Source organism: Bombyx mandarina, chromosome 20, assembly GCF_030267445.1.
Source record: "Bombyx mandarina strain Sakado chromosome 20, ASM3026744v2".
NCBI classification, from domain to species: Eukaryota; Metazoa; Arthropoda; class Insecta; order Lepidoptera; family Bombycidae; genus Bombyx; species Bombyx mandarina.
The window spans coordinates 5,322,849-5,340,291 of NC_143226.1; the positions used below are offsets into that span (position 1 = coordinate 5,322,849).

The window sequence follows — 17,443 nt, forward strand, 5'->3', positions numbered from 1 at the left end:
CACTAATTTGTATCTTTAACTTAAATTATAACTTTAAGATCATTACAAGTAAAAACAAAATTAATAAAAAAAAATCGGAACTGCTTCGTACATTTTTCGACAGATATCTATTTCATTTCACATTCCATTTAATAACTGTTGAAATTCTTGAAAAATTTGTTTTTAAGTAGAAACAGATATTATAACTTAAAAAAAAAATACAATTTATTGAACAGTGCTAGTTGTAAATGTGCATAACTTTCACAAGATGTTTATATTCATGACAGACTCATTGGCGGTAATAAAGTCTTCCGCTATCACTGAACTTCCTTTATGAGAATATTACGACAATGTCACAAAAGGACCTTAAGCGATCCATAAGTGAGATGATAGCAGGAAAATATTGGCACTAAATTATTCATCCGGAATAAACCTAATTAAAATCATTTTATTTCTATCGACCATTTGTTTACCTTAAAACTTAAAATTAGATAACAACAAAACTTTTCAAAAAAACACTGCACTAATGTTTTATCGATCGTATTCTTTTTTACACATATTTTATCTATTAACATATTCACTTTACTGCCTTAAACAATACTGGTTTTTGTTTTTTTTTTAATTTTAACAATATGTAATTGTTCTCAATATTATTGGGAATGTAAGGAATACCAAAATAAAAATTGTTGGAATTTTGAATGATTGGTTACCTGTCAACGTCAATGACGTCAAAAATATTTTTTTCCTAATTTTGTTGAAAGTGTACAGTGATTTACGTTGACGCAAATTCAAACACGACTCGCGTCAAACGTCGGGTCGTTGCAACTCACGACTGGCCGCCTTATCGCGGCAATATTTTTGCGCCTGGAAATAAACCACTTTGTATGGAACCCAAATATTTATGCTTTATTTCACTCGAAAGTTTATTGATTTCTCATTCTTTCTCCACGTACAATTCATTACTGTAAATATATCAATGTGTTAGTGTATGTTTCGATTTTAGAAAATAAAAAATAACATAGCCGCTCTCCAGGTTCACACGTTTGGTAAATTTCATTCATTCATGACTGTTCATTACCGTGGATCGGTCTGTAAACATTGCATAGATCACGAGACTAACTTACTTTGATGTAATGAAATTGAATTTACATGTTGACATTAATTGTTATTGAAAACACCACAAATGTACTGTTGTATATTTCGGGCGATCGCTGTTTTTATATTGACTGACTGGTTCATTGGATTTTATGTTGCGGTTACATTTCTTTGGCAATTGATTGTTTAAAAGTTTTTTTGTTTATTCCAGTGCTGTTAAAACATTCACGAATGAAGTTACTACTCTTTTTAATTTTTACTAATACATTTTAGTTTCGATAGTACATTAGAGCCGTGACCTTGAAATTTTTAATTTTATGTACGCCGTTGATGTGATTGATTGAATTATGTGTATTCAATTTTATACAAGTTTATTTTGCTCTGGAGATAATAAATGTACTCTACTGGGTTATTTTAAATGAAGTAACATGTTTTTCCACCACCCAATCTCCCAAGGCTTCCTAATGACAAAAATATTCCAACTTCCATCAAAAAAATACTAGCATGTGAGCGCGCATTGTATCTGAATCAATTTTGCAGCTGAGCGAGCGCGCGACTAACACACACCGCGCATTCATAGCGAATTCGTCCAAATTACTTCATATACAATGCGCGCTCACATGCGAATAAATAGTCGCATGTCGTTTAATCTATTAAAACACTTTTATAATCACATGCACAGCGAATTCGTTGCGCGTCCGCTCCGCTTTAAGAACCCTCGCAATTCGCTAGTATGAGGTCCAAAATTTTATAAACATTTGCTCTAGCAAGAGCAGTAGTACTTCGCTATATTTCTTACCGAATCCGAAATTGCTACCCACTTAGCAAATCCGCTGAGAAACTCACTGGGCTCCGAAGCGCAGCGTCCAAACGAAAAAGCGCCAGTGAACTTACACATACAGTGCGTACTAATTAAATTGTGTAGTGTACACCAGTGTACTTAGTGCGAGTTTTTTAACATTCTCGATAGCGTAAAAGTTAACCGAATTTTGTATGCAGTTGAAACAGCGCCCCTAGCGGCAAACGATCCGATTCTATACAAATTTGAGTTAACTTTTACGCTATCGAGAACGTTAAAAAACTCGCACTAAGCACACTTAACGATATTATAAATATAGTACAGCATGCGTTTAAAAAAAAAACTTGAATTTATTCGTTCAATTCACTTTCACACAACGTCGCAGCTAACGGTTAAGCTTGGATGTCCTTAAAGGTTATAATTAAAATAATTTCGTTAGTACATAATCAAAAGGAAACCCGCAATATTATAGTTTGCGTAATTACTGGTACTAGGACTTCTTGTGAATCCGCACGGGTAGGTACCACCACTCTACCCATTTCTGCCGTGAAGCAGTAATGCGTTTCGGCTTGAAGGGTGGGGCCGTTGTAACTATACTGAGACCTAAAAACTTATATCTCAAGGTGGGTGGCGCATTTACGTTGTAGATGTCTATGGGCTCCGGTAACCACTTCACACCAGATGGGCTGTGAGCTCGTCCAACCATATAAACAATTAAAAAAAAAAACGAGAAATAAATTAACAATGTGATTAATTATTCTTGAAGGAATTGAAACTTTTTCGTATTTCATTTAATACCTTTTTTTGCCAAATTGCATAACAGAATTCAATTCTGGTCCTACGATAAAGGAATGATTTTACATCGATCACTCCCTCGAACAAAATGTTTGAGGCGATATGAAAGAAAATGTATCATATTTATTTTATGGCGGTTTAAATATGCTAACGCCTGCGTCGGTTTTTAAAGCAATACTTTTAATTGTCAAAAAAAAGAATAAAATGTTTTTTATTTCCTACCTAAGCTGGTAGCCTAGAGAGGCTATTCCAGCGGAACATTAACTAGTAGGTGAGCTCACGGGGCTCAAACCTGGCGAAGTTGCTAACACGAACCCTAGCAAGAGCCGTGCTTCACAGAATCTACCACCGGATCGGAAACGCGACCCACTGAGAAGATCCGGCGAGAAACTCAGTGGGCTGTGTCTGAGGGTTAGTTTACTCGTCGAGCCCTTCGTCGCAAGCGACGGGTTTGACGAGAACGGTGACCGATATTTGAAGTCCTAGAAGCACCGTTAGTGGATCGGGAGGATCCGAAATGACGTGTTAATAAAATGTGATATTAGGTATTTACTCGTGAAGATATCTTTTTACACATAGTTAATACGCTTAAAATTTGTGAAACTATTTAAGGCTTTACAATACTGGCCATTTAAAACGTAATTTCTGTGTGACCGGCAGTAAACTTTTTTTTATTGCCCTTACGACAAGCATACGGTCTACCTGATAGTCAGTGATATCCGTCGCCCATGGACCTCAGCAATGCCAGGGGCAGAGCCAAGCCGCAATCAAGCCGCTGCCTAGGGAAAAATGTCTTAAATCAAATAAATTTGATTTAAAAAATATAGAATTGTATTTCGAAATTAAATCAATTGAGTTAATTGATCAGTTTTCGTTTTCACTTATTTCGTATTTTTTTCATCAATATGGCATAGATACGATAAAAATACTAGTTTAATTATGGAACATGAGTGATGAGTACCGTCGCGGTAGCAATGCCGCACAATTGACTCACAACGCTAATGACGTGTGCAGAGAGAACACTTTTTTTCCCTACCTGCTAACACTGACCCTAGCAAGAGCAGTGCTTCGCAGAATCTACCACCGGATCGGAATTGCGACTCACTGAGAAGATCCGGCGAGAAACTCAGTGGGTGGTAGAAAGCGACTTGTTTGTGCTTCCGGCATTAGCGACAGTGGCGCAAGTGAATCTACAAATCAACGCACGACTCGTTATTAGTTTAAGCGCTTTCGACAAGGAAATTTTGGTCTAAATATGAACCCCGAGGTCGCCCGAAAACTAAAGTCAACAACGAGGAACTAAAGGCGATAGTGAAAGCTGACGATGCTGAATCTACCGCTGAGCTAGCAGCAGCTTTTAACGATAGCATCAAAACAATATTGGTCCATTTGCGTCACATTGTCAAGGAAAAAGAACTTGATAAATGGGTGCCGCACGAACTGAACGATCGCCAGGGCGACGAACCCGTATGCCTTGAGTCGCTCAACAGACACAGAAACAAAGGGATTTTGAACAGGGTTATCTCAGGAAAATTTATTTTTGTCTTTCAATCTAAATATCGACGCTTGAAAGGCAAACGTGACTAAGCGACAATGCGTGAACTTTACAGCAGACTAATTTTAAGTTGAATACCTGAAAAAAATTATATTTTAACGAATCTAGCTGTAGGATTGAAATGATTTTAATAGACCTAAAAATATTTTTTTTTGCGCATCGTCGCAATATTGTTATTGGCTATCATTTATGTACAAAGCAGATATTGTCGCTTAGTCACGTTTGCCTTTCAAGCGTCGATATGCACCCATAGTATCGATGCCTCTCTACTAGCGGGGTGGTAAATTTTCAATGCCCTTCTTGAAGAACTCAGATGTTCGGAAGCCAACAAACTTTTCAAAGGCCTATCGAGTTTATATACTGGTGGTAGGACCTCTTGTGAATCCGCACTGGTAGCTACCACCACCCTGCCTGTATCTATCGTGAAGTAGTAATGCGTTTCGATTTGAAGGGTGGAGCAGCCGTTGTAACTATACTGAGACTTTAGAACTCATATCTCAGTGTGGCGGTGTTTAAGTTATAGATGTCTATGTGCTCCGGTAACTACTTAACACCAGATGGGCTGTGAGCTCGTCCATCCATATAGGCAATAAAAACAACTTACCATAGACTAAACATGCATCACTTACCGATTGCCAAGTTTTTTGGTTACAAAACTACTAAAAATGATACAACGAAACTACCATAAAATCGTTTATCCAAATGAAGGACTTTTTTAAATATGAAAATACCAGCACTAGATATCCAGTGTGTTTTTAGTTTTTCGCAGTCACTATCTGTCAGTTAACTTAAAGATTGCTTTATAGACAAAATATTCTAAGCGGTAGGTTTTTTACAGAAATCACTGTCTCAGAGGAAGATAATTCACACCCAAACGCAAATTTACCCACAGCATTATTATTTTACTGGAGGTAGGACCTCTCGAGAGTCCGCGCGGGTAGCTACCACCACCCTGCCTGTATCTATCGTCAAACAGTAATGCGTTTCGGTTTGAAGGGTGGGGCAGCCGTTGTAACTATACCTGGGACCTTAGAACTTGTATCTCAAGGTGGGTGGCGCATTTACGTTGTAGATATCTATGGGCTCCAGTAACCACTTAACACCAGGTGGACTGTGAGCTCGTCCATCCATATAGGCAATAAAAACAACTTACCATAGACTAAACATGCATCACTTACCGATTGCCAAGTTTTTTGGTTACAAAACTACTAAAAATGATACAACGAAACTACCATAAAATCGTTTATCCAAATGAAGGACTTTTTTAAATATGAAAATACCAGCACTAGATATCCAGTGTGTTTTTAGTTTTTCGCAGTCACTATCTGTCAGTTAATTTAAAGATTGCTTTATAGACAAAATATTCTAAGCGGTAGGTTTTTTACAGAAATCACTGTCTCAGAGGAAGATAATTCACACCCAAACGCAAATTTACCCACAGCATTATTATTTTACTGGAGGTAGGACCTCCCGAGAGTCCGCGCGGGTAGCTACCACCACCCTGCCTGTATCTATCGTGAAACAGTAATGCGTTTCGGTTTGAAGGGTGGGGCAGCCGTTGTAACTATACCTGGGACCTTAGAACTTGTATCTCAAGGTGGGTGGCGCATTTACGTTGTATATATCTATGGGCTCCAGTAACCACTTAACACCAGGTGGACTGTGAGCTGGTTCACCCATCTAATAAAAAAAAAAAATTGGCAAAGACGTTTAAAATTTTAATTCGTTTTTTTCACTTCACTCACATATATATATCAATATCGCATCAAAGACACAACCGTCCAAACTGTTGATGCTAAAGTCAATCCGCTATACGCTCGTATTGCCTTCGTTATAGTTTCATTTTCGATTCGAGCCGCCACACTCCTATGCAGCAGTACCAACATGTGAATTTGTGGGGGCACACTTAGTATTGTAGCGATTAGTTTTAATTTAGGAAACATGCGCGTCGGAAGAACACTCCCGATGATCACGAATGCAAAACAACTCGCGCTCAATGCAATGCATCCGTTAGTATTTTTAGGATATATTGCGGAGCCGATGATATAACTCCAGTGGATCAAAGTTCCCATACGAATGAACCATAACAGTTTGTATATTATTGGGCCGCAGATGAACAGAGCCAGTGTTGATATTTTACACATTTCGATCGAGTCTTTTGTGTAATTTCCATTTCATTTTTATTTAATTTTTGTAATTATGCATTTTGGACGTTAGATAACTGACGTTTTGCTTGATAATAGACAATCGTTTGAGTCAGTTATAAGAAAGTTTTTAATGTTTTAATGAATCGCATAAGTATATTCAATTTCATAAATTCGTATTCGTATACTAGTATGTTTTTCTATTAATGTGTTGATTATATAATTTCTGTAATCAAGAGATTACATTAGTATTCGTAAGAAATGCAACATCAAATTTATAAATTCGTTCAGATACTCAATCTAATCGACCTAATCGAACTCGATCTAATCGAAAAATCGAGAAATAAAGACAACCTGATGCACGTATTTTATCATCACCAGCATTTGGGTACAAGAAAGGTGGTGATTTCTCAGGTTCTTCTGAAAAGTGAGATTTCAATCACCGTAAAAACTTATTACTATACTCAGTAGCTATTTAATTTCTTATCATACAATATGTAGACTGCTGTCTTACCTAATATAATTCTACTTATCTAATATAATTCATTGCCTTAAACAATTTCATTTTTTTGTACAACGGAGTTTGCTTCAGCATACAAAAGATTTGACCGTATAAACGTGACTCTTTTGCATATGTCTTTGACAAATCAAACAAAAAAAAACTCCATGGTACCGTACTTCAAAAACGTCATCGTGAATGATTTGGGAAATTTGAGTTGTTTTGTTCTGCATTTTTGAGAGTTAAAATCTAACATTCAATATTTAAAATTCATGTGAGAGGCAGTAACGCAATATGACTCTCACGACTAAAATGGAAGTGGATACGGTGAAGGGCGAGGGCTTCCGCCCGTACTATATAACCAAGATTGAAGAATTACAGCTCATTGTCGCCGAAAAATCTCAAAATCTTCGTCGTCTTCAAGCCCAGCGTAATGAACTCAACGCTAAAGTTCGTATGCTGCGCGAGGAGCTGCAGCTCTTGCAAGAACAGGGATCGTACGTCGGAGAAGTGGTTAAACCAATGGATAAAAAGAAGGTCCTCGTAAAAGTTCACCCTGAAGGTAAATTCGTCGTCGATTTAGACAAGAACGTTGATATTAACGATGTCACGGCCAATTGTCGTGTCGCTCTTCGTAACGAAAGCTATACCTTACACAAAATACTACCCAACAAAGTCGATCCTCTTGTGTCGCTCATGATGGTCGAGAAAGTGCCGGATTCTACTTACGAAATGGTAGGTGGTCTAGACAAACAAATCAAGGAGATCAAAGAGGTGATTGAGCTGCCTGTGAAACATCCAGAGTTGTTTGATGCCCTGGGGATTGCTCAACCAAAGGGAGTCTTACTGTATGGGCCTCCGGGAACTGGAAAGACATTATTAGCTCGTGCTGTCGCTCACCACACTGAGTGCACTTTCATACGTGTTTCTGGATCAGAATTGGTACAGAAATTTATTGGAGAAGGTAGTAGAATGGTGCGAGAGCTCTTTGTAATGGCCAGAGAACATGCTCCTTCGATCATTTTCATGGACGAAATAGACTCTATTGGGTCTTCCAGGATTGAGTCAGGAAGTGGGGGTGACTCCGAAGTTCAGAGAACCATGTTGGAGCTGCTGAATCAACTTGATGGTTTTGAAGCTACGAAAAACATCAAAGTCATTATGGCAACTAATAGAATTGATATTCTTGACCCTGCCTTGCTCCGACCTGGTCGTATTGATAGAAAAATTGAGTTCCCTCCACCAAATGAAGAGGCTCGTTTGGACATCCTCAAAATTCACTCGAGAAAAATGAATCTGACTCGAGGAATTAATTTACGTAAGATTGCAGAGTTGATGCCAGGAGCTTCGGGTGCTGAAGTTAAGGGTGTTTGTACTGAAGCTGGAATGTATGCTCTGCGTGAGAGACGAGTGCACGTAACTCAGGAGGACTTTGAAATGGCTGTCGCTAAAGTCATGCAGAAGGACTCTGAAAAGAATATGTCCATCAAGAAACTTTGGAAGTGATCAAATTCTTTATTTGAATTTCAGATTATGCATTAGAATAAATAAGATTTTTTTTTCTCATATAAATCAATGTTTTATTTTCAAAATTCAATCAATACAATATTGATACATTTTATGTGTATAAAATTTAACAAATAAAAACTATTTTGATAACATTCAAACAATAAAATAATTTAACAAGCTAGAAGTTAGTTATGCTATATCATAACCTAATCTAAATCTTAAATAGTAGGATTAAAATATATAAAATTTGGAAATGTCATCCACTTTTTGCACAGCAAAAAAATTTAACAACATTTTCTGTAACTTAATTGAGAAATTTATTTTTGCGGATAAACCTCTTTGTTTCTCGATCATCTAGGTCTGACTCTGTATCGGAGAAGTCTTGCTGTGGAGAGTTGGGCACTGCTATTGACAGGCCAGCTGTACACTGCAAAATAAATAGTTAAATACAATGCCTATATCACATTTTTTTATTACTTCAAATAAATTGTTTGGATTAACATGTCAAATTTACTTTATTACATTACTAAGGTATCTATAAAATTATCTATCACTTGTTGAATTAATATATCTAAGATTCTGAACTATGGGAAATAGGACATATATTTTAATGCACACTTACAACAGGACGTGGCTTCCTTCTGATCGATTGTTGCCACACATTGCGTACGTACTGAAGCGGGTTCACGAATTCGTTACCATTTATACTGTGAAAACAGAATACACTCTTTTATTGATGTACAAATTCACGGCCCATTTGTTGTTAAGTGGTGACATTAACCCGTAGGCAATCACAATGTACATTTCGCCAGCCGTTTCGAAACACGAGTCCGAAATTGTACAAAGGTTATTTATTGCATATTTTAAACTAGAAAGCGCGACTGCTTCTTGGTGAAAATATGCATAAACATGGTGGTACCAACAAATTCGGGCAAATTCATAAATTTTGCATTTTTTTTTATTGCCCTTGTAGTCAGACGAGTATACGGCCCACCTGATGGTGAGTGGTTACCGTCGCCCATGGACTTCAGCAATGCCACGGGCAGAGCCAAGCCGCTGCCTACCGAAACCATTAACCATATTCGATTTTAATCATACAATGTTATTCTATTTTCTAGCTTATTGATTTTAATTTATTCTGACGCATTACTGATGGTAAGGCGTCTTTTATTACTGGTGGTAGGACGTCTTGTGAGTCCGCACGGGTAGGTACCACCACCCTGCCTGTTTCTACCGTGAAGCAGTAATGCCTTAGTAATACTGAGTGAGTGTAGTCATCAATTATTTACTAGCGGCCCGCTCCGGCTCCGCTCGGGTCTTTAACAAAAATTTCAACGATATTTGAGGTTGTTTTGTTTTTTAAATAAAAGAACACTTATTGCGGCATAACTATAATAGTTAGACATATGCTGTCGGGACACTTTGTAAAAATAATGTGTTCTACAAAGTCGTAGTACATTATTTTATTTTATCATCAATAGTTTTCGCAGGGCACGCGATGTAAAGAATATTTTAGGTAATTTTTTTACACCTTGTGTTACACTATTGGAGCTTTAGTAAGAATCTCTATTTTTTTTTCAAAAAAGATATGTCTATGTCACTAGGGAATAGTGTAGCTTCCAAACAGTGAAAGAATTTTTCAAATCAGTTCAGTAGTTTCGGAGCCTATTCAAGACAAACAAACAAACAAATCTTTCCTCTTTATAATATTATTATAGATTCATAGATAATCTTACAGTTGATTTCCATTCATTTGGACTGCCGGGCTGCAAGACAACTGCGCTGCTTCGTCGGAGCTGTTCTGGAACCTCACCCTGGAACCCCACCATCAATATTCATAAGACTTGTGTGAAAAATGTAAAAAAAATATGCATTCTTGATTGCGCGATGTTGAAAACGACATCGGCAGCCTTTCGATCTGTGCGGGTACATATATGTTTTAGTATTCATTTTTTTTTATTGCTTAGATGGGTGGACGAGCTCACAACCCACCTGGTGTAAGTGGTGATCATTATCTGAAATAAAATAATTTAATATAAAAATAATAATAAAATGTTTAAGAGAATTCAACTCACTCTGTATAAGCCGTGGACCTCTTCCTCTTTGGTTTATAGACGAAGTGATAATATATAAACAGTGCTATGTACACGAGGAACAGCACGAGGACCGCGATGACGACGGTGATGCTGGCGCGGTGACCGCGCTGATAGTCCTGGTACGTCCAGCCGTTGAATAGGGGGAGCTGGGGGGAAAAATATTCTATAACTTATTTAAGTACACCAGGAGAAGACATCGGCCTAACACCAAACACTTTTTTCTTCATTTATGTAACTAAAATATAAATTTTTTACGTCTTCAGAGTTACAGCGCGTCTGTCCGCCGTCGCTTTTTTTTTATTACTTAGATGGCTGGACGAGCTCACAGCCCACCTGGTGTTAAGTGGTTACTGGAGCCTATAGACATCTACAACGTAAATGCGCCACCCACCTTGAGACATAAGTTCTAAGGTCTCAAGTATAGTTACAACGGCTGCCCCACCCTCCAAACCGAAACGCATTATTGCTTCACGGCAGAAATAGGCAGGCTGGTGGTACCCTTCCGCGCGGACTCACAAGAGGTCCTACCACCAGTAAAGGTTATTACTTTTAAATTTTATGTACATTAATATGATAAATGTAAGGAAAATTGTAATACAAATTGAAAAAGATATACCCACCCGTGCGGACTCATAAGAGGTCCTATTACCAGTAATTACGCAAATTATAATTTTGTGGGTTTCATTTTTATTACACGATGTTATTCCTTCACCGTGGAAATCAATCGTAAACAGTTGTCGAGTACGTATTTCATTAGAAAAATTAGGACCCGCCTGAGATTCGAACACCTGTGCATCGCTCAACACGAATACACCGGACCGGACGTCTTATCCGTTAGGCCACGACGACTTCAAAACTACCCTCCTTTGGCTTTAAAAATAAAACTATGTTCCGCATTCATTCGCCGTCTTTCTCACTTCCTAAAACGACATCTCCTATCTCTCTCACTCAGTCATGCTCCATATCTGTCATTCATCCACACCGTTCCGATCCGTTTCTACCATAGAGTTAGTATCCATAGTTTCTACATAAATAACTGACTTTTTGGAGGGAACGCGAGGAGTGAAGTTGTGTGATTTGCTTTATTTTGTCTATTTAGTGTTTCTTCAGGTTTAACTGTGTAACAACGTTGGTTTATTAACTGTTTAATATCTGTGAAAGTGCATAAATGTGGGAAAATGAAACAAAGCCGCTGGACGTAACTTCTCAGGATCCTCCCAAAAAGTCCACTGAAAAAATCTCAGTAAATGACCACTATTTTACTGAGTTATATTTCATCCCAACATCTCATGTCATTTCATTTAATTTCACCCCATATTATCATTTTTCATAAAAATAAGAATATAAAATAAAATAAGACATGCCCTAAAGGTCTTAGTTACCAGGTCATAAAATCTCTTAAAAAAAAAAACATTTATATAACTAGTCGTCATTTACCAAACAAATCTTACCTCGTTTTTGCTGCTGGGGTCACAGTTCCCGTCGTCATGGACGTGCCCGTCGTCGCAGACACAGACCGGAGTCTTCTCGAGCACGCACACATTAGAGCAGTCGTGGCCGGCGCACTCGTTGACCAGGTCGTCGCGCTGGATGCTCTCGTGTCTGATGACGAAGGTGTTCGCTTCGAACACCCTGTAGATGTAGGTCTCGCAGTTCTTCGGGCCGTGGAGCAGGCAGCGCCCGAGGCGGTACGAGTCGCCCACCAAATAGTATATGTGGTCTTCGAAGAGCGCCAAGGCGTGGGGCGCTTGCAGCTGTGGACGTTCCGTTAGGATCTTCTTGCTGAAACATTATTCCGAATGTGTGTTTCTATGTGGTAAGTAAGCAGTGCAGTGGTGATTCATGAGCCTGTATTTTTTTCTATTGCTGCGATGGTTGGACGAACTCACAGCCCACCTGGTGTTGTAGCTACTGGAGCTCATAGACGTCTACAACGTAAATGCGCCACCCACCTTGAGATATAAGTTCTAAGGTCTCAGTATAGTTACAACGGCTGCTCCGTGCTTCAAACCGAAACGCATTACTACTTCACGGCAGAAATAGGCGAGGTGGTGGTACCTACCTGTGCAGACTCACACTACTCCTGGTCCTACCACCAGTTCACAAGAGGTCCTACCAACAGTGTGGTGTCGTGGTATCGTGTGGTCATATGGACATCAGCCACGTAAGTGCTATCACTTATGTGTCTGTACACTCAAGATCTTGAGACAAGAGTCATAGGTCTCAGTTCTATATTACAAAGCGTGCGTGAGCGAGCTTCATATTGTTACGCATGTAAGAGTAACGCCATCTATTGCCGAATAGCAAGAAACGAATATCGAAGGTACTAGTAAAATCGGGAAGTACAACGCCATCTAATGTCAGATAGCAGAAACACACGTCGAAGCTACTCGACTTGTGAGGAATATTCTGGATAAATCTAGGGATGTCGTATCGGCTATAAAAGCGTTGCAGAGATGGCACGCAGTCAGTCAGTAATCGGAACTACTCGAAGCGAATCAGCGAACGGATCACCTGAAGCGAAGCGGAACAAGCGAGTTGAGAATTTTAAAGTGTTCTTGTGTTATTGTAAATGTTGAATGCAGTTTTAATTTACATTACGGTAGAATTTTTATTCATCCCGAACCCCAGCGTGGTGTTTGTAGGTTATCATATCATCATTTTGTATTAAATTCAATAAATCACTCGCAAATTTCAAAAAAAAAAATAACTCACGGATTCTTGCCATCGAAATCGACCACCATGATGTGGGGGGGCGCAGTCTCTGCCACGTACAGCCTCCTCGTGAACGAATCAGCAGCTAATCCCGAGCACTGGGTCACGTGGAGGAGGTCCAGGGCGCTCCGGCCTGAGAGCGAGGCGGACCAGACCACGGCCTCGTGGCCGCGCTGGACGCAGTAGAACATGCGCCGGGACGCCGGCTCCACTATCAATGCCTTGACCTGGTGGAATTCTTACACAATAAACGATTTTTACAGAGTTTGAAGTCGTCGTGGCCTAAAGGATAAGACGTCCGGTGCATTCGTATCGAGCGATGCAACAGTGTTCGAATCCGGCAGGCGGGTACCAATTTTTCTAATGAAATAATAATATGTACTTAGTAAATGTTCACGATTGGCTTCCACGATGAAGGAATAACATCGTGTAATAAAAATCAAACCCATAAAATTATAATTTGCGTAATTACTGGTGGTAGAACCTCATGTGAGTCCGCACGGGTAGGTACCACCAGTCCGCCTGTTTCTGCCGTAAAGCAGTAATGCGTTTCGGTTTGAAAGGCGGAGCAGCCGCTGTAACTATACTGAGACCTTAGAACTTATATGTGCATTTAAGTTGTAGATGTCTGTGGACTCCAGTAACCAGTTAACACCAGGTCGGTTGTGAGCTCGTCCAAGCATTTAAGCAAAAAAAAACGGGTTTGAACGGCGAACATTTTATAAAAAAAAATTTTTTTGCCCGTATAGGTAGACAAACATACGTCCTGATGCTGAATGGTTACCGTCGCTCATGGACCTCAGCAATGACAGAGGCAGAGCCAAGCCACTGCCTAGATACTTACTTTTCGGATTTCTTAAATTAGTATCTTTTAAATATCTTTTTACCTGGGTTTCATTCGTTCAATATACATGATATACCTAGTCAGGTCATAAATTCTGTCACATGTTTAATGTAAAATAATTGAAACAAGTTTATTCATTATGTAACCATTCATATACCAAAATGAACTTAACAAAACATAGATTCTTATGACACTAGGGTTTATTCAAAATTACCTCCGTGATTTTGAATACAGGCCTTCAATCTGCGCGGCCAGTCGTCTATCGCAGCACGAACGAGGTCCATGTCAATATCGGCGGCTGCCTTAATCAAGGATGTCTTGAGTGACTCCAAATTGGGATGAGGCTTTGAGCACGCCTTTTCCTCCAAGTGTTGCCATATCTTGTAATCTAACGGATTCAAATCTGGACTGGAGGAGGGCCAGTCTTCGTGCCGGATGAAGTCGATTTCACGCGCCGCCAGCCAGTCTCGTGTGCTCTTCGCTCTATGAGCTGGCGCCGAATCTTGTTGGAATACCCAGTGCCTGTTATTGAACATGGTATGAGAAACAGGTTCCACAAGGTTCGTCAGGACTGTATTTTGATACACAACTGCATTTGTTTTTACACCTTTCTCACAAAAATGTACCTCTGTTAAGTCCCAATAAGAAACTCCCAACCATACCATGAGCGAGGATGGAAAATGACCTCGTTGGACACGCGGAATACGGTTGCTCGCTTCTTCACTACTGTGTGCGTACACCTTATCATTTTGTTTATTGTAGCTCTCTTCCACGGTAAAAATTTTTTTTTCCGAAAAAAGAATTTTCCGATATTTTTTTCCCGTGTACCGCTTCAACAAAGCGCGGCATCTCTTCAGTCTCAGGTCCATTAGACGAGCATTCAAACGATGTCCTGTTTTTCTTCGATATGCCCGAAGCCCTAAGTCTTCATTTAACACCCTTTTCACCGTGGTTCTGCTTAACCCCATCTGAAGGGCCAACAGTTTATGCTTACGTTTGGGATTTCTTTGAATTCGCGCCTTCACAGCTTTTATCACTGCTGGAGTCCTAACAGACCGAGGGCGACCACTTCTTGACCTGTCATCTACACTAGAGTCTTCATTATATCGTTTGATGGTACGATAAACGAATCTTTTGGTTATATTCAAATTTTTCAGTATGTTAAAAATTTGAATTGGCGCGTAACCGCAACGATGCAACGCAATAACTGCAACACGGTCTTCTTTAAGCGTCCACTCCATATTTAAAAATGAGTAAAATTCTAAAAGTATACATTTTTATTTTCATGAACAATTCGAAATTCAAATTCAATAAACTTTTTTGTGGCCAGCATTCTAAAAGAAAAGTTTTTACTGTGTGACAATACTTATGACCTGACTAGTTATATTCCGGAAAAGTGACTGACTAAGTTAGGTCATCAGTGCATTATTGGGCAGCCGAACCCTGGCCGCACAGGTCCCGGGCAGCCCTTCAGTATACAACAAGTTCTGGAAGTGCACTAACCGTTGCGTCCGACGGTATCTTCTGCAGCCTGGCGCATCTCCTCCTGGTGACGTCACAGACCCTCACGCAGCTAGCACCCGGCGTGCTGTCCGCGAAGTAAACATTTCCCGTCACCCAGTCCACTGCCACCTGCGTGACGCACAGACGAGTCTACAACAGCTCACTGGTTGGGTGGTAGTGACCGCACGTGGGGTGCTTGTCACTAAACGACACTTGGAATGATTTTTTTTTATTGCTTCCATGGGTGGACGAGCTCAGAGCCCACCTGGTGTTAAGTGGTTACTGGAGCCCATAGACGGACATACTGCTTCACGACAGAAATAAGCGGGGTGGTGGTACCTACCCGCGCGGACTCACATGAGGTCCTACCACCAGTAATTACGCGAATTATAATTTTGCGGATTTGATTTTTATTAAACAGTGTATTATTCCGTCACCATGGAAGTCAATCGTGAACATTTGTTAAGTACGTATTTTATTAGAAAAATTTGTACCCGCCTGCGGGATTCGAACACCGTTGCATCGCTCGATACAAATGCACCGAACGTCTTATCCTTTAGGCCACGACGACTTTAATCGCACACTCTTTTATCAGTGCACCGGATATTTAGGAATGGTTCGTCAGTGTGACTCCCATCGGTCGCTGAGAAGTGACGACTCCTAGAGCCATCGGCGTGCTACTGAGACTTGTCATACGACAACCAGATTCTAAGGTAGTTACGTGGTAGAAGGTTATGTAGCAGCACTGTTATGGTTGCGAAAATTGGGCTCCGGTAACAAACTGATACGATATGACTTCTCATCAGCACCATGGCGATGGTTTCAATACTAACGACCAATTGTTTTAATCCTAGCAGGTAGGCAGCCGGTGTGGTAATCTCACGGGCTCAACCTGAGAGAATTTGCTAACACTAGCCCTAACAAGTGTTTTGCAGAATCTACTATGGGATCGGAATTGCGACCCACTAAGAAGATCCGGCGAGAAACTTAGTGGGCTCTAATGACCAATATTCTCTGACACCGGCTGTGTGAGCTTCAGGCAGCTCCCGGCGGCTCTCTGTAATCTGAAGACACTCACCCTGGTCGGCCGTCCGACGTTCGTCACGGCGACTACGTCATGTGTCACGTTCAATTCTATCAGCTTCCCCGACTCCGTAGACGTCACATACAAACGCTTCGTTCTGTAATAGAAATGCTTAATAAAGTACCCGACAGTTCTGAGCCTCTATCGCGATCACGAGCTGGTTGCGGTGGGAGGGCGCAGCCGCTGCCACAGTCTTACAAAGCGACCGTAAGTTTCGGGATGAAAGACTAACATTGCCGCTGTTTGTCTGGTCATAAATAGCTCTATTAGACCCGGTGAACTTTATCATCATTGGATGAGGTGTAATGAGGTCTTTCTCTGCAACAACAGTGTGGTTATTCTTCGGCAACGATAGGTGCTTCCCATAGAGAGAATCATATCGCACCGATGTAAAAAAAATACATATTAGTTTAAAAATAGTGTAAGAAAAAAATATTTTATTGTAAAAAAAGCGTGCGGGTTTTGAAAGGGGTCAAAATCATGTTCAAAAATTCCGTTACAAACATACACACGTCTGAAGCTAATAAAAGCGTAATAAAAATGAGGGTAGTTAGAAAACTTAATCAACGAACCTAACATTGAAATCCAAATCAGTGATATCGCCAAGGTCCGGGTCGCTGTACTCTATGGCGCCGTAGCCGTCAGCCGAGACGGAGCGCACGGTGTTGCCAGACACGTACAGTATGGACATGTTCCCGGTGATGGCCTTGCAAGAACGTCTGTCGGATCTAAATTCAAAGCATTTACACAATAAATTGTTTGTTAAAAAGGTCTTAACTTTATTATGTAATCATAATATATGCTAGTATTATAGTTTACTTTTTTG

The 17,443-nt window shown here is 40.0% G+C and overlaps 3 protein-coding genes across 7 annotated transcripts in view; 1 reads left to right on the top strand and 2 right to left on the bottom strand.

Moving 5' to 3' along the window:
- Positions 1 to 824, bottom strand: part of LOC114247894 (MTOR-associated protein MEAK7) — a 36,496-nt gene extending 35,672 nt beyond the window's left edge. The window contains exon 1 of one of the 3 annotated variants that reach the window (XM_028180973.2): positions 690 to 824. The gene's annotated coding sequence lies outside the window, so the exon portion shown is untranslated. Of the gene's footprint in view, positions 1 to 452 lie in introns of all 3 variants that reach the window. The other 2 variants (XM_028180972.2, XM_028180975.2) reach the window with 2 other exon arrangements.
- A 6,244-nt stretch (positions 825 to 7,068) lies between these two features.
- Positions 7,069 to 17,443, bottom strand: part of yl (Putative vitellogenin receptor yl) — a 45,291-nt gene continuing 34,916 nt past the window's right edge. For all 3 annotated transcript variants that reach the window (XM_089736008.1, XM_089736007.1, XM_089736009.1), the window contains 9 exons: positions 17,190 to 17,345; positions 16,612 to 16,714; positions 15,534 to 15,662; positions 13,187 to 13,413; positions 11,923 to 12,253; positions 10,451 to 10,617; positions 10,112 to 10,189; positions 8,998 to 9,082; positions 7,069 to 8,802 (listed from right to left, as the gene is read on the bottom strand). In XM_089736008.1, the coding sequence (XP_089592134.1) occupies positions 8,680 to 8,802; positions 8,998 to 9,082; positions 10,112 to 10,189; positions 10,451 to 10,617; positions 11,923 to 12,253; positions 13,187 to 13,413; positions 15,534 to 15,662; positions 16,612 to 16,714; positions 17,190 to 17,345 (1,399 nt within the window). In that variant the 3' untranslated portion in view covers positions 7,069 to 8,679. The remainder of the gene's footprint in view (positions 8,803 to 8,997; positions 9,083 to 10,111; positions 10,190 to 10,450; positions 10,618 to 11,922; positions 12,254 to 13,186; positions 13,414 to 15,533; positions 15,663 to 16,611; positions 16,715 to 17,189; positions 17,346 to 17,443) is intronic.
- On the top strand, positions 7,161 to 8,438 carry Rpt6 (26S proteasome regulatory subunit Rpt6). Its single transcript, XM_028180927.2, has one exon. It carries the CDS (start codon positions 7,161 to 7,163, stop codon positions 8,370 to 8,372), a length of 1,212 nt encoding a protein of 403 aa, XP_028036728.1. The 3' UTR covers positions 8,373 to 8,438.